Source organism: Grammomys surdaster, unplaced genomic scaffold (assembly GCF_004785775.1).
Source record: "Grammomys surdaster isolate TR1022 unplaced genomic scaffold, NIH_TR_1.0 125876, whole genome shotgun sequence".
NCBI lineage: Eukaryota > Metazoa > Chordata > Mammalia > Rodentia > Muridae > Grammomys > Grammomys surdaster.
This window is the reverse complement of record NW_021620701.1, coordinates 3,086,101-3,110,599: the sequence shown is the minus strand read 5'-3', so window position 1 is coordinate 3,110,599 and position 24,499 is coordinate 3,086,101. Positions and strand designations below refer to the sequence as shown.

General features: G+C 44.0%; 2 protein-coding genes across 3 annotated transcripts in view; one reads left to right on the top strand and one right to left on the bottom strand.

The window, feature by feature from the left end:
- Gfm2 (G elongation factor mitochondrial 2) overlaps nt 1-1,557 on the top strand; it is a 34,476-nt gene extending 32,919 nt beyond the window's left edge. For both annotated transcript variants that reach the window (XM_028790209.1, XM_028790208.1), the window contains exon 21: nt 1-1,557. In XM_028790209.1, the coding sequence (XP_028646042.1) occupies nt 1-138 (138 nt within the window). In that variant the 3' untranslated portion in view covers nt 139-1,557.
- On the bottom strand, nt 850-23,940 carry Hexb (hexosaminidase subunit beta). The gene is made up of 14 exons (XM_028790211.1): nt 23,610-23,940; nt 20,256-20,401; nt 18,374-18,439; nt 15,450-15,496; nt 15,108-15,218; nt 11,198-11,299; nt 9,040-9,169; nt 7,254-7,434; nt 6,057-6,143; nt 3,952-4,024; nt 2,464-2,638; nt 1,574-1,664; nt 1,332-1,436; nt 850-1,108 (listed from the first exon to the last, which is right to left on the bottom strand). Exons 1-14 carry the CDS (start codon nt 23,840-23,842, stop codon nt 1,042-1,044), a joined length of 1,614 nt encoding a protein of 537 aa, XP_028646044.1. The 5' UTR covers nt 23,843-23,940; the 3' UTR covers nt 850-1,041.
- Nucleotides 23,941-24,499: the final 559 nt, after the last annotated feature.

The following is a 24,499-nucleotide window of genomic DNA, read 5'->3' as shown; positions in this document are numbered from 1 at the left end:
GGATATTCGACTGTGCTTCGAACCCTGACATCAGGCTCAGCTACTTTTGCCTTAGAACTGTCTACTTATCAAGCCATGAGTCCTCAAGACCAAAGTACTCTACTCACCCAGAGAAGTGGTTTGGCCCATGTGCTGTAGGTCCTTGGAAACGGGGATTGCTGGCTTTATTCTCAGTAAGAGTGCTGTCCTATTAACTGGCTGGTGAACTCCTGCTTCCAGTGTGGAAAGAACTTGACGAAACATGGCAGAATGGCCTGGGAGCTGCCTTTCTAATACTGTTGAATGTACTTTGCTATAATGCACCACAGCTGGGGCCAGGTTGTCTCTTACTTCTCTGGTGCTGTGACAAAATAATCTGGTCAGGACAGCTTAGAGAAGGGTTTCTTTTCTCAGCAGAGTGTAGACGAGATGTAGGGCCAGGCGATGAAGGCTCAAAGTCCACCTAGTGATGAACTTCCTCAGGCAAGACTACACTGCCTAAATCTCCGTAAAAAGCACCACCCCCTGGGAGCACGAGTCCCAAAGCCTGGGCCTATGAAGAACATATCTCGTTTAAACCTAACCTTTCCTTCCTTCCTTCCTTCCTTCCTTCCTTCCTTCCTTCCTTCCTTCCTTCCTTCCTTCCTTTGAATGTTTTGCCTACATGTATGCCTGGTGGCTGTGGGAGTCAGACGTAGATGTTACATCCCCCTGGAACTGGAAATATGGTGTGGTTATGAAGATCTAGGAACTGAACTCGGGTCCTCTGCAAGAGTAGCAAGTGCTCTTATGAGCCTTCTTTCTAGCCCAGCATTTCTCATTTAAAGCATTGCGATGACGAAGAGATGCACGCAGTGCAGTCCTCTGGAGTACTGAGTGCTACTGCAAAGCTTTCCCTTTTATTTTTTTAAGCTGTTTACATAAAAGATGTCAGTATTCAGTGTTTGATTCAGGTATAGAAAGATTCAATCAATAAAAAGATGGTTTATTTAAAAAACAGCCTAACAAATGTTAATTTACATGATTTCAGAATGATTATAGCTGGAGTGCTGTAGACGTCTGTCACTTTTCCCTTTCATTCTCATAGTTACAATATCCAGTAAAGAGAGGTTGTGCAGCTATTCCGCGGCTGTAGATAGACAACAGAGACGTTTTAGATGGGTGGCCTCCCATCTCATGGCACCTTAGTAACCCCCCCCCCGACTTTTTGCAATGATTTAATATTCTTATTTAAGGTATTAACTCCTTGAAGATGGCAGTTATACTAAAATATATCTCACAGGGGCTAGTTACACTGAATGCTGGACTTTAAGCGATCCTGGATCTCCTGGATCCGGAAGACAGTGCCTCACCTGACCATTCTGCAGCGGTGCACTGTCAGTCGGCTGTAGGCATTTTCTAGGTCACTGATAGTCTTAGGGCTCCAGAGTCTCTCGCCAACAGCGCTTGCCCGAGGCCTGAAATTTGAAATATGTGGCTCCCAAAGCAGTTTATATTTCTTTTTTCCTTAAGTCACCTACATGAGGAGATTCTTAAGAGCTCCCCTGCTTACATGGAGAATAAAAGCCAAGGCGTGCATCCTTCAGTTCCTTACCATAATCTTGGAGTAAGGTTAGTTGCATCCACAAATTCTCCCCATAGGCAAGCCTCTCCACCAATAACAAGTTGTTTCTGCTTCTCAGAACCTGCATTACAATGGTTAGGGGAGAGAGGTTAAGCTGTACAACACTTCCTTCCTAGAGTCATCCTACATTACCGCCCCGTACCCTCCTGTAGGCAGCCTTTATTCCCACCCTGGCCCAGTGCTATTCAACATAACAGAGGATTGTGGTGAGCTTGGGGTAGAGACTTTTCCTAGGGTCCTACACAAACAAAATGGACAATACATTCAACCTCTCCCCACATTTCCTATTAGTGGTGTGCCAGAAAATACAAGTTGGAATATTAGCTTCATTCTAATGGGTTTACCACTATACCTATCTTTGATTTATATTCCTTGGTATTTCATAACAAAACAAAAAGGAATATCTAAGAACTATTTTTTATAATTATGTTTTGATTCTCAAAATGCTTTCTAGAGAAAGTCATAGTTTCTAGTGGATCAATATTCTTGAAACTTTTAATCATATAATCATTTTCTAAAGACTGAAATACAAAAACTATATAAAGTAGAATTGCTAATAAAGGGACCAAAATGTTACTTAGGTGCTCTACGCATCATAGGTGTCTTTCAAAGCTAACACACTCAAACATCTCAGATACAAGAAGCAGCTCCATGAAAACGGAGGCAGAATATAAGGGTCTATTATGTATTTCATTTGGACTACACGTTGTTCCTTTCAGAACGTAAAATGATATCAAATTTTATTTTAAATAAAATCGAAGATCAGATATGCAGTGGCTCGTAGAGCAGCATCCAGATTAGACTCGGGAGGAGAGAGCGGGCTTACGGAAGACACCAGCAGCCATGTTTGCTCTGCTTACCTTCAAAATTAAGGGGCTCAGCTTTGTAGTAGTTTTTCCAGTCTTGCCCATAGCTAATCAGGTCCAAGTACCAAGGAGCAGAAAGGATGGCAGGCAAGCCAGATGCCGTGACGCGTTGTAGCTCATTTAAGTAATGTTCGCTCTTCCACACTTCAACCACTGTGCCCGGCTTAAGCTATTGAAGGTACAGATTGATTGCAATCACAGTGTTAGGTCCAGTAAATACAGTCTTAGAGGTTTATGGGATCATGACTGGTAAACATAAATTTCTCTAAGATCTTAGAAAAATTATACATCCTTTTTTCTTTTTGCTAATGGTCAGTCAGTGCCATGTGCTATTCAAATTAACCTTTAAAGTTGGATATTTAACTTTTGTCTATAGCTAATATTTCAGAGATGGGTAAGATTTTCACCTTAAACCTATTTCTACCACACCAATGTTCTACTTAACTTAAGTAACACTAGCAGCTGGGTTTTTAAGAAATAATTCTGTCAGAAAAAAATATTTCTTAAAAGTGCACATTAATTTACCTATTTATTGTGTATAGCATTCTGCCTGCTTGTATGCCTGAACACCAGACGAGGGCATCAGATCTCATTACAGATGGTTGTCAGTCACCACTTGGTTGCTGGGAATTGAACTCAGGACCTCTGGAAGAGCAGCCAGTGCTTTTAACCTGTGAGCCATCTCTCCAGCTCTGATTTTACATATTTTAAAACCACTTTAACACTGTTTTTTTAAACCTTATTTGTTGTATTTTGCTCTTAAAAACAAAAGGAACTTAATTCAAATTACTTCAACTTGTGAGACAGCACAGCAGGAGTTGGGGAAAGAAGGGAGAAGGAGATGGTGAGTTGTCTATAGTCCTGATGAAGTTTTGTATCAAGTACATAGTATATTGTGTGCATATGTGTGCATAGGTGCATAGTATGTTGTGTGCGTACGTGTGCATAGGTAGGGTTGCCATCCTGCTTTGGTCACCTGATTCCCTTGAGAAAGGCTCTCACTGAACTGGAGCCATGCTGGAGGCCAACAAGTGCGAGCAGCCTTCTTGTCCTAATGCCTGACAGTGTTTGGCTTACAGGTACACACTAGGTCATGCTTGGCTCTTTTTTAAGTTTGTTCTTGACAATATATGAATATGATGGTACCGACTACTTTCTGCCTTGAATCTCCCTCAGTCGCTTCGGCAGACTGATGGCTGTGAGTTTTAGTTCTGTGTGAGCACTGCACTGGTACTGTCTGTAGGAGCCAGGGAGGATCACCAGGAGTGCACAACTAAGTAATGACTCTTCTCCCTGAGTCTGTCTGTAGCAGTGAACAATGGGCCCTTCAGCCCTTCCTCCGTCCGTCTGTCCTGACTGCTGACAGAACAGTCAACTCTGAAGCAGGTGCTAGGGCCCACAGTCCTCTGGCTGGCACAGCAGACAGCCCCCCCACCCCCCCAGCCGTCACTCCAGGCTGAGACAAGCCTGCACACTCCTTACCTCCACCTTATCATCAAACACTTCTTGCCACACAATGGAGCTCTTCTTTAAGGACGTAATAATATCCAAAATCCTAACATTGAAAACATGGACAGTTCTTTAGGATCACAAAGTTAACACTCTTAAAACATGTGTGTTTTCTACCAAGAACATGCAGTGTTGCAAGGTACCATATCTAAGTATTACATACATGGCTATAGAGAACCAGCTACGTTGTGTAGTCGAGGCAGCATAGAAAGGTAGGAAGAGGGGAAGGGGACATGGGAAAGGGAAAAAATTCTTCAACCTCAAGACAACTTGAAGTTATATCTTGCTGATTAGACTAAAACTGCACACACAAAGTAAACTCCCTTAAAATACTACAGGCAAGAGTTACCCAATTAATGCTCCATGCTCAGGATACACGGCTTACCCTCCTACATAGAAAACTTAATTTTAAATTGTGATCTATTTTTGTCTTCCTCATATGTAAGCTTCCCTTACATCTTACAGTTCACCTCTTTAAACAGTGTGGCAGAGTCCTCCAGTCACTTCACAGCCTGCTGAGACACTCACTCTTTAGATGCAGCTGCCCTTCCTTCTCCAGACTGTCCCAGTGTGATTTGTGAAACCCAGCCACACATGCAGAGAGGTCCCTCAGGAACGCCTCAGGGTGCTCAGCCTCAACTGAGCGCCCTTCCGTGTGTGTGTGTGTGTGTGTGTGTGTGTGTGTGTGTGTGTGTCTGTGTGTGTGTGTGACACATCTTTATAGAGCAATGGTTCTCAGCCTTCCCAATGTTGCAACCCTTAAGTATAATTCCTCATGCTGTACTGACCCACAGCCATAATATTATTATTGTTGTTACTTCATAACTAATTTTGCTATTGTTATTAGCCATAATGTAAGTATCTGGCATTTCCAGTTGTCTTAAAGGGGTCACTACCGACAGGTTGAGAACCTCTGGTGTAGCAGAACCAAACAAAGCTGGGTAGCAACTCACATAGTTCATGTTTTGGAACTTAGCATAGTAGAGGTAAGTACTGGTCTCAGAACTAGGAAGAAGTGGTCTCAAACTCACATAAAACTGTCCCAACAGAACTCTAGCAATCTCTTAGGTTTCCAAAGGTTTCTTGGAAGACAGGAAACTGTCACCTAGTCTGTCATGTCACATCAATAACATTCAGCTGTTAGCTGGCACAGATTTGCAGTTAGGCAATAACAAACACTTGAAAAGAAAGCCAGGTGGTGGTGGCGCAAGCCTTTAATCCCAAGCATTTAAGAGGCAGAGGCAGGCGGATTTCTGAGTTCGAGGCCAGCCTGGTCTACAGAGTGAGTTCCAGGACAGCCAGGACTACACAGAGAAACCCTGTCTCGAAAAAACCAAAAAAAGAAGAAGAAAAAAAAGGGAAAGAAACAGTATCACACAAAAGCTTAATAGGACCAGTGTGAACTCACTCTGAGCTTCCCAAATGGGTAGTGCAGAGTAGAGCCTAGAAAACCATAGCTTGTAGCCAGCTTTTATGGCTAAGCTAAGAATGGTTTGTTTTTTTTTTTTAAATCTGCAACGCTTTCTTTTTAACTTTCTTTTTTTAAAAGATTTGCAATTCCACATGGCCCATGATGCCGAAGGGTGGTCTGGTCCCTGTGGAAAAAAATGTGCTGATTCCCAGAGGAAAGCACTGTCCTTCAAACTCTCAGAAGTGCTCTGTCTGTATTTTCTAACAAGGCAGCCACCACTTCAGTCCCAACCCCCTGGCTGTGTAATGCTGGACATGCAGCCACAGCAGCCTTCAGCTCTAATCAGCCCCGACATTGTGTGCAGCTATGGTAAGGAGCAAAAGATGCCCCAGGTCACCTAGGACAACAGGAGAAAGTTCTAGACCTGGAGAGTGCAGAAGACTGAGGGCAGCCAGGGCTCGGAGCTGAGTTCTCAAAAAGCAGATGGCTTCTCCCTCTATGTCAGCAGTTACTGCAAATGCTCACCACTCTAAGGAGAGCAGGGTACAGCGCTCGCTGCCTCCTGTAGTGGGTGTCCGTGGCTCCACTTTGGTAAGGGGCGGAGGAGATGGGAAAGTAAAGCAGAGAACTAAGCCACAGAGGTGATTAGGCTTTTCAGATGACTTACTTTTTAATATAGAAGGATTCTAGTCTTCTAAAATCGTTGCCAAAGCCCTTTTTCTTCATGAAATTTTGGATGTTTGGATTTGATGCCCTTAAATAAAACAGTGACTGAAATGTTATAAACATTTTGATGTGCCCAGTTGATTATTTGAAGCAGCATGCATCTCGAACATCAGTCATACAAACTGTAACATATTCAAAGGGAGTCGGAATCTTCTTTTTTTTTTTTAAACGCTTATTTATTTATTTTAAGAATTATTTTATGTATATGAGTACACTGTAGCTGTCTTCAGACACACCAGAAGAGGGCATCAGATCCCATTACAGATGGTTGTGAGCCACCATGTGGTTGCTGGGAATTGAACTCAGGACCTTTGAAAGAGCAGTCAGTGCTCTTAACCACTGAGCCATCTCTCCAGCCCGAGTCGAAATCTTCTAATGCAAAAGTATTTTTTTCCCAGAAATTATCTTCCATTTGAAAAAAAAAAAAAAAACAGGCAGTGGTTGTGCACGCCTTTAATCCCAGCACTTGGGAGGCAAAGGCAGGCGGATTTCTGAGTTCGAGGCCAGCCTGGTCTACAGACTGAGTTCGAGGACAGCCAGGGCTACACAGAGAAATTCTGTCTTGGAAACCACCACCTCCCCCGACCCCCCCAAAAAAAAGCCAAGGTTCTCCTTCCATGCCCACCGTCCAGCCCAGGCCCTCACACAGCTGAGAACACTTACTTGAAAATCTGTCCCTACTTAGTTGTTCCCCTTCCACCCACACTCATCTCATCCCTGGTCTCTTGGGTTTTTTGAGACAATCACACTGTAGTCCAGGTTGACCCTGAACTCACAATGGATGTGGGATGTTGTCCCACATCCATCCTCATGAGCACAGGGATTAGATATGGACCACCAAGACTGCTTATAGATTCTTGTACTCGTTTTTTCTTGGGTAAGACAGCAGTCTTACGATATAGCTCAGGCTTGCCCTTGACCTCGGTTATAGGCGTGAGCCAACACGCCCAGCTTCTACTTGATTCTTCTTCCTTAAGCCTTACCTTGTTGTAGCTCTCAAATGCACATTTTTAAATAATTAAATCCTTACAAGGGTTTCTAACCCCCAGATTATCCCTTTTTAATGTGCATTCCTTATACCTTAATGTGATACTTTAAGAACAAAAACTGAAAAAATAAAGGTTTGGAGTTACCATACCAACATTCAAATTCCACTTCATCTCCTCCCAAGTGGATGAACTGATCTGGAAACACACTGCTGATTTCTTTGAAAAATGTGTCAAAGAATGCATACGTTGTGTTTAGACTTGGGTCTACAGGTCCAAGCTGTTGAGTTTTCATTCTTTGCCTGAAACATGGAGTTAGAAGGTTTTTCTGTCCTAGAAGAAAATGCAAAGATTTATTTTTTTCCTTTTTTTTATTGGATGTTTTATTTACATTTCATATGTTGTCCCCTTACCCCATCCCCGCAAAGATTTATTTTTACAAGGATATTAATCACAAAGACCTGAATTTGCACATCTTTATGCTATAGATGGTCCTCCCCTTAACAATGGTGTTGAATCCCAATACACTCCATAAGTGAGGTGAAAATACCAATAGTCAAAAATGTATTTGATACACTAACCCAACAAGTGCAGCTCAGCTACCCAACATACTGTAAGATCTGTGTGTGTCTGCTGAGTCCTAGGGCTCCTTAAGGACTGTGTCTACTCAATATTAACCTGGGAAAGATCAATATTCAAAGCATGGTTTTCTATAGAGTATGACCTACTCTCATACCATTGTAACAGGAAACACTATAAACCTTGAGCATATGGACATTATATCGTTGACACTATAGAAATTTTATAGAGAGAAGACAACCACATTCAACAATATTCACGTAGTTTCTCCCCAGGAAGACAAGAGCCGCTTCCTCAGGCCCCCTTTGCTGGTTTTAGCACACTTTGAGGGTTTGTCCCCTTTAGATAACAGTGACTCTCAAATTTTTTCTTGAGCTTCAGTGCATAGTTCATATTTTCTGCTCAATACAAATAGAAACCATAGCTGCCTTTCAATATGATCTAACAAAAAACCAAACTCTCCTTCTCTAGTTTTTGACAGGTTTGCCTGTGGGCCTCACTGAGTTCTGTAGCCCCTGAGTCAGTAGTTGCTGAGTTCCCTGAATGTTCCCAGAACACCTCTGGTTCTGCCCAGTGCTTTTCAAGCCCCTTTCACCCTCCCAGTGTAGGGCCCCTGGTGTCTTTCTCTTTCCAATCTGTTGCTTTCACAAAGGTTTTCCCCAAGTGGGACCCAAACCATGTTACTTCTCTACTCAGAGGTTGGCACTGGGTTCCAGGGCGCGCTGCCAAAGCCCACTGCTGTCACCAGGAACGTCAATGATGCCTTTCCAATTCTGTTCCCATTGTTGTCCATGCCTACCACGATATTACTATGTACTCAACAATTATAAATGCTGGGTCCCGTGCTGTGTATTGTTTATCTGATGCTCAGAAATGCTAGCCCTATTTTATAGATGGGGAAACTGGAGGTGAAGTGTAAGCTTGCCCAAGGTTCACTCTCCAGATGACAAAAGCAAGATGCATGCTCAAACAGGCTGGCACCAGAGCCCACATTCTTAACCGCCACCTAAAGCAGCTCCTAGAATTTGTTCCACACTCTTCCCACTCATACTCTCTCTTCATGCTTCCCTCATGCTGTTCCCTCTGCCAGAACCATGAGCACATTCTGTGCTCTCCCTAAAGCATGTCAGTCAATTAAATGGAATTAAGTCATCATGTTCTACTTATAATCCAGTGTTGTTCTTCACCTAACTTTGAAACTTGAGGCAGGATCTAGGCAGTGACTGTGAAGGGACACAAAATAGTTCATTGCATCTGTAGCATGTGAGCTACCACTGCACAGACAACAGTTAAGAACAGAACTACCTAACTGTTAAGAGACAAAGGCCCCCTTTTCAACCTGTAAAACAGACTCCTTACCTTTGCCCCAAGACTGTGTATGGCCAGGGGTATCAAATTCTGGTATGACTCGAATCCCTCGCAACCGGGCATACTCAAGCACCGTTTGGACGTCGTTTGGTGTATAGACATGAGACAAAGAATAGCTTCCCTGTAATAATCAAGTTAAGATGTGCAAGATGGATTTGGTCCTGGAAACTGTAAATGATTCTATTGCACTTTGCTGGCTAGTTCTTCATTATCACCAAGTATTAAACAGTTCTACCTAACACTGGGTGATTCGTGGTTTCCGAATAGAAATCAATAGAAACGGTGTCAATTTCAGTGCTTCAAGAATGTGCACGGCTACTTTCAACTTTGCGGAAACAACAAAACAAGCAAAATGTTTGCCTCCAAAGTGAAACCTTGGAAAATACTGCCCTTGTCAAGTTTAGAATCAAAACTCACCCATTATTATAAGACACATTATAAAACTCTTTCAATCTCTTTCATTACAATCACCTAAAAACCCATCCACCCCCCAAACAATAAGTAACTTAATTGTGTTTAAATATTAACTCAGTCTCTCTGTGTCACTTGAAGAATTAGTGCTCCATACTGGTTGTAAATAATGATAAAGGTCCATTGAAAGATAAGGTTTGGCACATCCTCCAATACAGGCTCTGGTTGTAGAAACCATCTTGACCTTTAAACCCCACGTCAAAATACAGTTAACTGATACTGTGCAATGTAACCAGCAAAACCAAGACAGCACGGAGGGACAGGGACACCACATTCTGTTGGTTTCCGTTGGTTCGTCAATAACAATAATTTACAAGAAGAAAAGTGAATTAGCAGGCATGTTAGCATCCATGACACAAGGACCTTATATGTTCCAAAGCAAATGAGTAAAATGGGTTTTTTTAAGGGAGGAAAAGACACTTGGTTAAATATGAGCATTGATGGCTGTCTAGGTAAAGCCAAGCTTTTGCACAAGTGAGATAAGTCTGGGGTTTGATTCAAAATAACAGGTGGTGGGAAGGGTAGAGCTGTCACAGACTGATTGTTGGAGCTGGGTGCTGGGCAAATGGAACTATTCTGTCCCTCTGTGTTTGAAAGTGCACATGAAAGTAGAAAAGCAGTCACCGCATCAGTGACCCACCACGAAGCACTTCAGCCTATAGTAAACACATCATCCATCAGAGTTGGAACTGTGGCCAGACAGTTGGAACAGGAGTCCTGACAAGGCATGTGGCTTCTCTGGATGTCAGCTGGCATTCTCTATTACAGGGAGATTAAACTGACACCCAAGGATGAGCTTCCCATTTGAACACAATGGACACCACCAGCACTAGGGAGGGAGCAAGGGGTCCACTCTCAAGGTCATCCTTAGCTACATGGCAAGTTCAAGGCCAGCCTGAGAAAGAGGAGACACTGGCTCTTGTTTTGCTTATTGAGAGGTCTCTCTGTAGTCCTGGCTGTCCTGGAACCCACAATGTAGACCAGGCCTGCCTCTGTCTCCCTAAAGGCGTGCACCACCACGATGGACCTGAGAACCCGTCTTAACATAAAAACATCTCCGAAATATCCTATGTTTTGTGTGTCTTCAGGAAAAAAAAAAGGCCATTTACATGTTTCCAAACCTATTTAAAATAAATACCCTATTATGCAACTGAATGTCTTAAGTAATGTTATTCATGAACCGCTCAGGTCTTCTTCATGAAGCTTTTAAACACTGCTGCTTCCAGAGACTATGTTTATAATAACATTAACAGTAATAATCTTATTACTTAGTACCTATAACGACTACAAAAAGATTTATGGAAATAAAATGCTAAGCAGCAAGCTAAAAAAAAAATATTTTAAACCACAAATACCTAACTGTTACACTTTGGTTCCATTTATAAGAAAACCACTGAAGCTAAAATCTTCTTTTTTTTTTTTTTTTTTAATTTATTTATTTATTATATATGAATACACTGTAGCTGTCTTCAGACACACCAGAAGAGGGCATCAAATCTCATTACAGATGGTTGTGAGCCACCATGTGGTTGCTGGGATTTGAACTCAGGACCTCTGGAAGTGCAGTCAGTGCTCTTAACCACTGAGCCATCTCTCCAGCCCCCGAAGCTAAGATCTTCTAGTGAAGCTATGCCAGAGGTTTTTGTGTGTACACACAACAATGGCATGAATCACTCACCTTGTTGCTTAGCTCAGGAAATGCGGTACTCTGATAAGGGAAAGACTGGTCGTCCACTATGTGCCAGTGAAGGACATTAAACTTGTTGAAAGCCATGGCATCCTGCAAGCAGACATGGGGGAAAGGATAAGCCACAGAATACAGTACATACTGCATCTGTCTACACTGGGATGTCGGTGCTTCTTTTTGTTTGTTTGTTTGTAGTTTCTTGTAGCAAAGAAAGAATGAAGAGAAAGTATAAATGCTTCTTCATATGTGGTCAACATGATCCATCTCTATTAGAGCCCTCCCCAGAGCATATACATGGTATACAGGAAGCTGTGATACTGCCGTATAGGAGAGCAAGCGTATGAATCTGTCATTCCTTCAGGGAGCCAGGAATAGGGGCTGAAGAGGCTGAGATTGTCTTAGGAAGTAGGGTACAGAAAAAACAAGGCATTTAGGTAAACGTAAAGCTTAAAATTCCCATGTATATGTATGAAAGGTGATAACCCTGGGAGGGGAAATTCATTATAGGCTCAATATAGGCCAAGCAAATGCCTGGAAAAAACCTAGGATATATTAATGTAAAGTATACCAGGAAAGAATAAACTACAGTACTTATATAAAGCAGATTCTAAGATAAAGTATGGGGTGGATTTGTGCTAGCAGATGATACAAGTGTAAAGCTTCCCTCTTTATCCTGGGGCTGTTGGGACTTGGCGGATGCAGTCGGGGGACATTAAGATGACAGGGTTTTTATTGTCAGAGAACTTACAAGGAAGTTATAAATAAGTAGTAGTAATGTATGTGTTAATTGACTAACATAAACTACCATAAACTCATAATTTGCAATACAGACCTGGTGGTTTTACACTTGACATAAAGAGCGAGATAATAAGTATCCCAGCTGTCGATCAGGTTTCTGTTGTAACCACTCCACCCTGTAGGCTGTAAAGCAGTAAAGCAGTAGGTAACAACTGCATGTGGGTAGACAGTGCAAAGACAGACAGCTGTGATGTTGTCATAAATGTTGCTGAGGTTTGGGTTCCTAAATCCCTCCCAGTGCAGGTTGTAGAAATTAGGGCTTCTCGTCCCCAAGGCTGGTCATAGAAACCAATCTTGACTCGGGTTTCTGTCTTGGAGCTGGCCTTCATGAAATTCTCTGACCTATCTCATCTGATAGTAAGTCCTAAGACCCTACTTATCCCAGAGGGGACCTGTCCTGTCCCCCAAGGGAGCGATGCCGCATAGAGAGATGACACTGAAGCTGCAGGACTCCTGGGCTTTGCTCGGACTCTTTCTGTCTAGTCACATTTCCTGCTGTGCCATGTCTATGTAGTGAAGACTCACATATCCCAAAGGACAGGTTCAGGGCTTCTACATCCCTGCACACAGGAGGTACTGGAGAGCGGCATGCCCAGAGAGGGCTAAGAGCCCAGTCTCCAAGCCCCAACCCTAAGGACCTCCTCACCTGCGGCCCTTACAGTGTCCTTTGTGATAAACAGATAGGTGTGTTTCTCTAAGTTCCGGCAGCCACTCAGGGAAATTAACCGAACTTGACTGGGGGTTATGGGAACCCTGATTTGTAGACGTATATCATAGAGCATAGGTAAACCTCTTGGAGTAGCCTTGGGGATCAAGCCTTCAGCTTCTGGGATTTGACAATATCTCCAGGTAGATAATATTAACTGGTTTGAGGATGCCCAGTTGTTAAGGGGTGAGGGAGAGTAGAGGATCTGTACGTCTTTAAAGCCACAGAAAGACATCTTCCAGATTAACTGTGAAGTGAGAACAAAGGGTCAACACAGTCTCTCCTGGCCCACAATAGCAATTGCAATCTGACTCTTGGGTTGTACTAAACCAACGCATGATATAGACAGAGACACAGGGAAAGCTGTATACATGTATGTTCACATAAATATACTGAACACACTTGGGTATGTTTCCTAGTTGTCTGTAAGGTCAGGACATACCTTTGTTGGAATTAACCACCCAGACCCCTACATCCCAAGTCTGGGTTTTGAAATAGTGACCACTGTAAGTGTTCCTTTTTTTTTTTTTTTAAAAAAGCCTGAATCTAGCCGGGCGGTGGTGGCGCACGCCTTTAATCCCAGCACTTGGGAGGCAGAGGCAGGTGGATTTCTGAGTTCGAGGCCAGCCTGGTCTACAGAGTGAGTTCCAGGACAGCCAGGGCTACACAGAGAAACCCTGTCTCGAAAAACCAAAAAAAAAAAAAAGCCTGAATCTAGACTGAGACAGGGCAACATAAGTCTGGATAAGTCTGGGATATCATGGTTCCAAAAGTACAGAGCTTGAGTGGGGGGAGGCATCTCAAAAGGATAAATAAACGGACTTCTGATGGCCACAGTAGGGCCAATTTGACAATTATATATGGGGTGTTAACAGATTACAACCCATCAAGCAAAATGACAATCTAGACTGATAGAATAATGTATATGCACGTGGGAAAGGGATGCTCTGCCTTCCCATGTTAGATAATTTACCACTACCAAATGCTAACGGTGATGGTCAGAGCAACAACCCTCAGACTAGGCAAGGATCAGCGGTGGGTGAGCGTGGAGTATGAGCTATGGGGATTTTTACATAGTCTCACCATTTCTCCCATAGAGCACTTAGTAAGCACAAAATACCCTAAAATTAACCTGACAGTGGAGAAACAGGGCAGACGACATCTCAGCCAACTCGGGTGTGCATTACCCATAGTGAGACAGTGTGCCAACTGATACTGTCTGAGGACACAGCCAGCTTCTGCTTTACTCTTGCCAGAGAAACAGGATCTTATGTGGGAAACAGATGAGCAAAGGCATGTTCTAAAAGTAACTAGACTTTTAAAATATCACAGGCCTTCAAAATGAGGAAAGACAACAGTCTAGGCTGGAAGTCAAGGAGGAAATGGAACAAGGAAGTTCAACACAGGCCCTAGATGGACCCTGCACCACCAGCTGTGGAATCTGCACTTCGGGTAGACAGAGGGCACATGGGATTAGCTTCCTGCTCCTGATAACTGCATGGAAGCTATTTTAAGATGCATTCTTTTCTTTTAATAAGAGACGCAAACTAATATTTGAGTAACCCACGGCAGATGCCCATCAGATGTTATAATAGGGAGATTCAGGCAAATACAAGCTTAAATTAAATTGAGCAAATATTTAAAAAATTTAAATCATAAGCTTCAGATTCATATATCTATAAATTTTATACTCACATACTTATGATATTCCCATATTCCTTTTATTCATATAGTCTCGATATGCATTTCACATATTCAGACTACATGAAAGTTCTTTGCAGTCTTCTGAAAAACTTAAGCAGCTAACGGAGTCTGTTGGCCAGTGGGAGCAGGGACAAACCAATGAAAAGCCCCCAGAGAAAGGCAGTCATAATCAACCTTCCCATCCCTTCATCCCAACGTTCCAGATACTGTTTGGAACATTTCAAAAAGAAAAATAAAGCCACTCCTTGACCGCTTTCTAAAAACTATAGCCATTTATTCCAGGTTATGTCTAGAGCTGTGGTCTGGGTAATGAGAGCAGGCACATGGGCCAGTGGGAATATTAAAACTGCCTTTCTCACTAAACATAGCATATGCTGGAAATCCCATGGCTGAGGGGGCTTGAGAGCAACCTAGGCTACATACCAAGACCCTGGCTTCAAACAAACAAACAAACAAACAAAATTCTCTTAGCAGTCTTGGCCAAAATTCATGTTATCTGTGATCCAATGACACCACCAGGGTGATCCACTCAGGTATGTCTTCATTTCACTCTGTTATCAGTGACAGAGTCAAGAAGCCCAGAGCTAAGATTTAGGACCAAGAAAAACAAGTCTTTCTAGTCTTCTCAGCACAAGAAACAAAAAGTAACCACTGGGGCAGAGGAACAAGGGATTTGATAAAGCAATTACCTACCAGAGTTTTTAAAATTTTCTTCACGGGCAGGTAGTGTCTGGATGTATCAATTAAAATTCCTCTATGAGGGAATCTTGGAGAATCAACAATAGTGGATTCGTTGATGGAGAACTAGGAGACGAAGTAAAATTTTGGTGATTTTTTTTTTAATGTTTTTCTCCTGACGTTCAACAAAGACTACAACCATCTACAAGCACTGCATAAGAATGTAGGACCCAAAAGTGCATGAAGCTTATAAGATAACTGTACTGGGAAAAGAAACTTTCAGGACAGCTCGGTGGGCTACGTTCTAACAGCAGTGCCCATCCAACCAGCCTTAGCAAGACACAAAGGAATACTCACAGCCCCGTAAGAGTCTTGGTAAACTAACTGGCTAAACGTCTCTAAACCTGGGGGAAGTAAAAGGCACTATGTTATTTACAAGATTAAAAAATGGAAATAAGAGTAATGTCCAAACAGATTCATAACCACAGGAGGAATAGTTTAAAAAGCAAGCACTGCACCCACACTTTCTAAAATGTAGCAGTCCTGTAATCTCTAACATTCTCCTAATATAAGTAATCCCACCGCTCCTGTATCCACTGAATAAATGCACCTGACCCCATGGTACCAGTCCCCTCTACTTTTGCTTACATGCTTAACACGAAAGCTGCTTGATGAAATATTAACTCCCTAATAAATGTAGAGCCGCCAAAGAAAGAATGTTTATGCTAAAGTACTGGTCACTTAGGAAAGTACCTAAATTTGCTGGTGGAGGCCCTGGCCTTTCGTCTCAACATTTGGGAGGCAGAGGCAGGTGGTAGAGCTCTGAGTCTGAGACCAACCTGGTCTGTAGAGTGAGCCCCAGGACAGCCAGGGCTACACAGAGCTCTGTCTCAAAAAACCAAAAGGAAAAAAGATTAACTCTGACCCTGATCCTATGGATGCCAAGGTCGTGTGGCTCCAGGGCAGAGACAGCGAGTCCTCTCAGTCCTCCCTGGTGAGGCTGCCCTTACTCCATTTGTCCTACTCAGACACAAACATGTGGACCCAGGAGTAGGCAGTCCAAAGAGGTCTCAAGACCCGACTGTGAGGAGCAACAGGGCTCTAGAATGTGGTTCACTGAAGCCATCTGACTCTAGAGTGAGCAGGTATTTTCTTTTCTTTTTTTTTTTTTTTTTTGTTTTTTGTTTTTTTGAGACAGGGTTTCTCTGTGTAGCCCTGGCTGTCCTGGAACTCACTCTGTAGACCAGGCTGGCCTTGAACTCAGAAATCCGCCTGCCTCTGCCTCCCAAGTGCTGGGATTAAAGGTGTGTGCCACCACAGATGGGACGAGCAGGTATTTTCTTACACCTCAGTTTCTCAATCTCTCAGGAATCACCCAGGGTAGGTGCTCAGCTACAGATCGTGATGATTTGGGAGGTCTGCGGTGAGGAAAGAGGTTGCAACACGTTTCTATTTCCTTCTGCTCCTATAAACTTGCTGATGTTTCTAAATCCATCAGCATAGAAAATTAGGTGCTAAGAAGGAATAGATTGAGTCCAAACCGAAGCTGAACTAACTGGGGCTACCGACAGTTCTGTAATGTTACAGTACAAGATTGGAACGCACTCCAAAGATGGAGTCATGTGAGGAGATGTGTAAGCGCTTACGAAAAGACTCCAAGAAAGCAAGACAAGGGTCTGTGACCCCCGTTTCTTCAAAAACAAAAGAATTGTTCTTGGAATGTGCTTCTGTGCCTCCCAGGTGTAGCAGATAGGAGTGAGGTTAGTTCATTACAACTGACCAGGGTTATTTACGTCTTATGTAAAGTGTTTCTACCTCGTGCAGTAGCCCCTCTACTCACGTGACTCCTAACCTCAGTATTGTCTGATGCTCTGAATAAACAAACACCTAACCTCAAGTGTTTGAAAAGGTCAAACGAGGAAGGAAGCCGTGTGAGTAAATAAGAAAGGTGAGTGCCTGGCAGTGGTGTCGTGGCCAGGAGGCAGAGGCAGGTGGATTCTCTGAGTTTGAGGCCAGCCTGTTCTACACAGTGAGTTCCAAGACAGCCAGACCTACAGAGAGAAACCCTGTCTTGAAAATCCAACCACCTACAGTGTGTAAGCAGGGCTGCCCCTGACATCTCCTCCCTTCTCTAAGTATAGAAGGGCTGTGGCAATTCTAAACTTGTGAAGGCGGGGATAGAGGCCTGACCTCCAGTATTTGAAGGGGACCCTGTAATGGCTCCAGTCCCCCTGTTGTTGTCCAGTGAGGCAAGAGGGCCATACCTGTCCCAATATCTTTTTCCTGGAGAGGGGATACTTTAGACATCAACCCCTATGCAGTCAGGCTTGTCCCTCAGGGAACCCAGATAGATATTTTTATCTTTTATTGATATTCCCTTGCAGTGCTTAGCCTCGCAGCCTAAGCAAGAATTCAGATCGCCTGTCAGAGGGGGTTCTGGGTGGCCCCTCTCTGTTTGGTCTAGGGGCAGAAGTCCCCTCTTTTAGGTTGGGTGGAGATGGGTTTTGGAAACACCCTGTATAAAGTAACAATCAGCCATAGGCCTAAAATCAGCAATAGGCCTGTCATACATGTATACTAACACCAAGTCTTGGGTCTCAGTGGAAAAACATTGAAACAGATGGCTATAAGATAATTTCAACAGGCAGTTTTTGTGGAAATTTATAAGCCTGAGTAGTCATAGACCTTGTAAATAGGTAGCCTTGGCAGACAATACCAACTTAGATAAGGACAAGCGAGTCATAGGCAGAGTCATAGTGACTTGTCCCCTGAACCTTCTCCCAGCCAATACCCGGTTCTGAAGATATCTGTATTCCCCCTGAACACCCACACTCCAGTGTCATTCCCTTCCCCACATCCTGCCTTTCTGTGTTTATACCCCTGTGTGAATTAATTATGATTTGAGAAAAAATTAAAAAAAAAGAAATAAGAGAAAAATAAATAAATAAATAATAAATAGAAAACCCAACCACCAACGTCCCCCCCAAAAACAAGCAAACAAACAAAAAGACCTGAGTATGGAAGGCTCTGTGTTTCTGACCTGGCAGATCAGCTCTGAGAGGATGAAGACAGGGCCTGGCTTGACAGCTCAGCTGCCTGGCCTGTGGCCTGCAGACTCACTCAGGTGAGACAAATGTCTCTGGGGTTCAGCTCGGGGCATCTTTTGGCTGAAGGAATCTAGGTGCTCAAGCTAGTTTTTTACAGTTTCGCTGTGCTTGATTTTACAAAACGACACATAATATCATTCTGCTCGAGAGCCAATGAAACTGCACAGAACTTACCTCGTAATGCTCCCCAAACTCTGTTGGCCTTCAGGAGAGCTACTGGTTCTTTTACAAGCAGAGAATCTGTAGGGTAAGGTGAGTGAGCTTTTGTTAATCTCAGATGACACACAATCTATTTCCTACACATACCGTTGGTATTTTCACACATCCTTTTCTCTCCCCTCCAGCATGCCTCACGTACATTCCTTCAACCCCAGAAACACCGCCTCACTTCACCCTGGGCACCCTTCCCCCTCCTCACCTTCTCAGGTCTGAAATGCAAAGTCGTCAGTACTCAGTCTTTACTTAAAGTTTCCACTTCCCCCAAGGCTAGCGAGACCACTCCACTCTTCTATTCTCATCTGACCTACTTCCCCTTCCCCTGGTGTCATCTGAAATCTGCCTTAAGACTTGCTTTCTAGCTCCCTTCACCGCAATTCAGCTTTGCCTCACTCAAGAAGTCCATAGCTATCAAGAATGGGACTCCAACCAGACACAGTGGGCGGGGAGGAATGGGCCTGTGTAATCTCAGCATTTAGAAGGTAGAGGCATGAGAACCATAGGTTCAAAGCCACCCTGGGCTAAACAGGAACACTGTCTCAAAACAAAAATACCCACAAGAGTGTAGTGTTCTAGTTGGCTGGGCTGGGCCAAAAAGGGCTTCAGTCTTTGGAATCATACACTGCCTAAGTTTGACCCACAGTAAATTTGGTCTCAGTGCATGCAGAAGGCACAGACACTGAGAGCTACAGGTGCCCAAGTGCAGACTCTGCCACAGCTAGAGCCCTGAAGGCTGCAGTTAATGACTTGGTACCATCTCATCTGGACTACCTTGAGACTGCCAGAAGGCAGATGGCCGCAGGCACGGAAAAGATGGATGTCACTCATGTGACACACTCAGCTGACAGTATTCTGCCAGAACCGCCTTTCCAGCCTGAAGACCATGGTGGTGAGCGAGCAGGATGTCAGACTCGGAACTGTTTTGCTACTGTGAGTACAACTGAAGCAAGCCTCCTTTTCCTCACAACAAATGAGGTCTGTTTGCTAGTATTAAAAAGGACCCTGACTCAACTCATCCCATATATAGTATAAAAAAGTATACAGTAGCAGTATATAAGTAGCCCCCTGAACTCATCCAATCATAAACAGTAGTTAGAAGGCTTACCTGCCAAGTACTCAGACATGTAGCTATAGAATTTTAATTTCAAAACTAAAACCTTAGGTTTGGTAGTGACTCTGCTTGTGTGTATTGGAGGAGTAGAAGATGGCTTTAACTTTACAACCATCCCCTTCTGTGCGTGTTTGCACTGTGGATACCATTGCTTTAGAGGATATCCATATAGATACCAGTACTTAAAATACTACACAGCCATTACTTGAGATGCCCACACAATTCTATTTATTAGTTCTTTTCCTGGGCATTGACACACGTAATTGTGTAATAAAAAAAATACGATTTCCTCTGCCTCTGAGTCCTAGTGTAAATGGAACCTCTCCCTCTCTCTATACACAACTTCCTTCCTTGGCCCGACTCAGCAGTTTGGCAGTCTGTCTGGCAAACTTCCATCTGTTCAGCCAGTCCTCTACCAATGGACAGCAAGTTCATGTTGTTTAAGTCTTCACTGCAAGTAATTGGTTCACTTCTAGTTCTCAGGGTACCCTTGTCTTTCTTTTTAATACAGGGGGCTGGGGGCCTGGATTTTACATTTGGGATACTGGCAAATTTCCTAAAACTTACTTCAAGAAGCATCCTTTTCAGAGCCCTTTTTGTAGTGTGTGTGTGTGTGTGTGTGTGTGTGTGTGTAACATTAATTAAATGTTATTAAACATATATCATATTAACTAAACTACTGAATTTATGAATGTTCTACAATGACTGCATTTTACAATAAGTACTTACAGGACTCATCTGATGACAAACTAGGGAAGGAATCACACTCTGATTGGAGGTTAATGGAGACCAGAAGCTTCTGTAACTGTGGTCTGTCTTGAAATCTAGCAGGGCCATGATGTCTCTTGTAGAAACTAAAAACATAGTTGCCATATCTGTGGAAGAAATCCATTTAAATAATGAACCAAATAGTATGTATGTGCTAGTGCTATAGAAGTCAGCCCTCAAATCTTCTGCCAGTTCAATCTAACCACACTCTTCCTCAAGACACTCTTGAAACTGTCAGGGGATCCTTCTGAAAACCCTGATGGCCACGCCTTCAGATCAAACTTTCTGAGGATGAAATTCATACATGGGAATTTTTAAAGCTCTTCCCCAGTCCACAGGCACCACACACACATGGGGCACAGACATACACAAATACCCAACATCCATACACATAAAAATGAATATTTTTTAAAGTTACTATGGCAAATTTTATATACATTTTGCCATAATTAAAAACTTTAGCTGGGCAATGGTGACAAATGCCTTTGATCTGGAGGCAAAGGCGGGTGGATCTCTGAGCTTGAGGCCAGCTTGGTTTACAGAGTGAATTCCAGGGCTACACAGAAACCCTGTCTCAAAAAAACCAAAAAAAAACAATAAATAAATAAATAAATAAATAGGAGAAGAAAAAGGAAAAAAAAACTTTAAAAATTAGGACTGGAGAGATGGCTCACCTGTTAAGAGCACTGGCTGCTCTTTCAGGGGATCTGGGCTCAACTCCCAGCACCCTCATAATGATTCATAACCAATTATGATCGGCCTTTGTACACAAATGGAACATAGACACAATCAGTCAAAACATTCATACACATAAAATCATTTTTGTTGTTACTGTCTTCTGTTTTTCAAGACAGGGTTTCCCTGTGTAGCCCTGTCCAGGAGCTCATCTATAAATAAGTCTGGCTTTGGACTAAGAGATCCACCTGCCTCCCAAGTGCTGGGATCAAAGACATCTGCCACCACTGCCCAGCTATAAAAGAATATTTTTAAAAATTAAAAAAGTTCAAAAGGAGCTAGGGGCGTAGCTCAAGTGGCACAGCTCTGGCTTGCATGTGCAAGGCCCTCCTAGTGCTGGGCAGGGACTGGGTGGGGGAAATGTCAGGGAGGAACCACTAATTAGCTTTTAAGATCTGAAGTCTGAGTTAGGTGCTAGCTAGCTAGCTAGCTTTCTAGGAACCAAAGAAATGAAGCTGTCCTTTTAAAACAAGAGTTCCAGGTCAGGTGTGGTAGTCCACACCTTTAATCTCACCAGTAAGGAGACAGAAGCAGTTGTGAGTTTGAGGCCATCCTGGTCTACATGAGGAGTTTGAGGCCAGTCAGGGCTACACAGTGAGATCTGTCTCAAACAAAAAACACAAACTAATGTCTACTAGTCAGTAGTTTTTTTTTTTTTTTTTCAAGGCTGAGGAAGCAGCCATACATTCAACAGCCAAACTATCCCTGCAGAAAGCCTTGTTTGTGGTGAAGCCTGGGCTCTTACTGATAGAAGCCGCTGAACTCTGAACAGCTTGTATGGATGTTCACTACCCAGGGTTCTCTGAATTTTCCTACATCTCCAGAGACTTCCAACCCTATCACGCTTGCCAGAGTGACTACGAGAATACTCAGCCAAATTCATTCAAGGGTTAGCCATCTCTTCCAACCAGCTTCCAAACAATGCCAGGTGCAATTACTAGCTGCTTTGCCCACTGGCCACAAATTAGTCGGACAAATCCTTCAGGTAATAATTACCAGGACTTATTTTAAGATGGCAAGCCTGTTTTCAAACTACTTCCTAGCTGACTCAAGCCTTTGTAACGTTGTAACCATTAACAAGTAACTCCTGCTTGCTCAAGTTCACAGCAGGGCAGAAGGAAAAGAGAGCTTTACAGTCAGCTCTAAAGCGAACAAGCCAGTTTTCAGAAGTTATTCAGTCCAGTAGCTTGGATACCATCCCGGATATCCCAAAACCACCAGGCACTTCAGTTGTACATTTTCCCTCCACCTGGGCCTCAAAGCCCATTAGTAGTTCAACTCCAAAGGCTTTTTAGAGCAGGCCTCCAAAATAGGATGACAATATCCTTTTAGTTGTGCAAATCAGAAGCAAAGCATTAGCCTTTCTGTGGCCGAGAACAGAGAACACCGCTGATTCTGCTGCATGTGGGACCTCTCCCACGGATTGATACCACAGAACCTCAAACACTCACCCTTAACTTTGTTTTGCATTCCCTGGTCAGCTGTTTGGTGTCAGGCAGGCAAAATCAAGTTATAGCTATATGCACCAGACACAGAGAAGTGAACGAAGGCTACACAGCTAGTACCAAATTACAGTCCCTAGGGGGCAGATGATACCCCCTCCCCCCACACACACACAGGTCTTGCGCTGAGAGAGCAGAGGGTGGCCCATTCAAACATCGTCCCAAATACATCCTATCCCACGAGCGATAAGGTTAGCACAGCCTGCTGTTCTGGGGAAGGGTACCTGCCTATGACCCGTACTCTGTGCCCAGACTTGACAGGACTATAAAATGCCAAGTGCCAGATAAGGCAAAGGATTTAGGGAACCTATCAAAGAGGAACAAGACAGAGCAAAACTGCCAGGTGTTGAAAAACAAGAAGAAAAGCAGATGTTACCCTAAGAGCCACTTGAAGGCCATTTGGAAAGACTAAGATGTGAACACCTAGCATGAGGTATGGAACATAGCTTGCAAGGGGGAAGTTTCCCATAAAGCTCCAACTTAAGGTCTTTCCACCACCGCCACTAACCCAGAGCTTTAGAACGCTTACTGCTCTTACAGAGGACCCGGGTTCGGTTCTCAACACCTGCTTTAGGGGCTCACACCAAAATTTCATGCCCTCGGCATCTGCAGGTGTCTCCACACACGTGGTACACATAAATTCATGCAGGCTCATATACAGTTAAAGAAAAAAAAAATAGAAGAGATTAAAGATATCTGAATTGTTGCCACATACGGAACTGAAAGAGACAGTCAATACTGGGGGATACCTCAGGCCCTTAAAAGATCCTATCTGCAGGCTAGGACCTTGTTCCTTCCCTATCTCTGGAGCCATCTCAACTGCTCTTCTGAAGCCCAACAGACTCCGGCAGAGTCACGGGTTCTGCTGTTATTCTGAACCCATGGGAAGTAGAGTCCCTGAGCACCTAGGGTGAGAAGGAAGCAGCATGAACAGGCCAAGTCTTGGGCTTCGGTCTGCATAGGTTAGACCTAAGTCAGACTATCTAGTCAGGCTGTCTTCCAGTCCTGTGAGACCCAAGTTGCCTGGTGATCCGTCTCTGTGCCCTAGGTCCCCTCCCCGCTGGGTGGAGCTGCTCACCGCCGAAACGCCTCCTGCAGCAGCGAGCAGGAGGGGCCCGCTGTGGAATTGGGGCCGTGGACGATTTGGAAGTTCTCCGCGGAGATGTACAGCAGCCGCGGGAACATCTGCACCGAGCGCGGAAAGGGCCACAGCGCGGGCTGCAGCCAGGCTAAGGTCACCGGGGCCAGCGCCACCAGTGCCACCAGTGCCTGCAGCAGCAGTCCGGGGGCGCGACGCGGGGACTGGGGCATGACTGCTCCGTGAGTCTGGCTGGGCAGAGTCTTCGGACCAACCTTCCAGCCTGGGTCGCAGGGAAGAAAGCATCCGTGCCCGGGTCAGGGAGTCAGATGATCAAGCTCCCCGCCCGGGCTCCGCCTCCGAGCGGGGATTGGCCCGAAAACTGGGCTGGCTCGGTGGGGAGGCGGTCGCGCTCTTGCCGGGATGCAGTGTGTGGCTCACGCCTGTCACGCCTGAAAACTCCATTGCGCAGCCCACTGACAGGCAGAACCTGTTTCTTCCTCCACGCCTCAGGCGGTGTTTTTGCCACGAAGCCTAGATGGCGGTGATGGTCTCTAATAAAACCTCCGGGTCAGAATTCCCTGGAGTTGACTTTGGAACTAATGGGAGGTTAACATTTATGAATGGAAAAATAAATGGACAGGGGGAGCATTTAAAACTTGAGATAGCCGGGCAGTGGTGGCGCACTCCTTTAATCCCAGCACTTGAGAGGCAGAGGCAGGGGGATTCTGAGTTCGAGGACAGCCTGGTCTACAGAGTGAGTTCCAGGACAGCCAGGGCTACACAGAGAAACCCTGTCTCGAACCCCCCCCCAAAAAAAAAACAAAAAACAAAACAAACAAAAAAAAAACTTGAGATAGAAGCGATGGACTATGTTACTATTAAAGTGA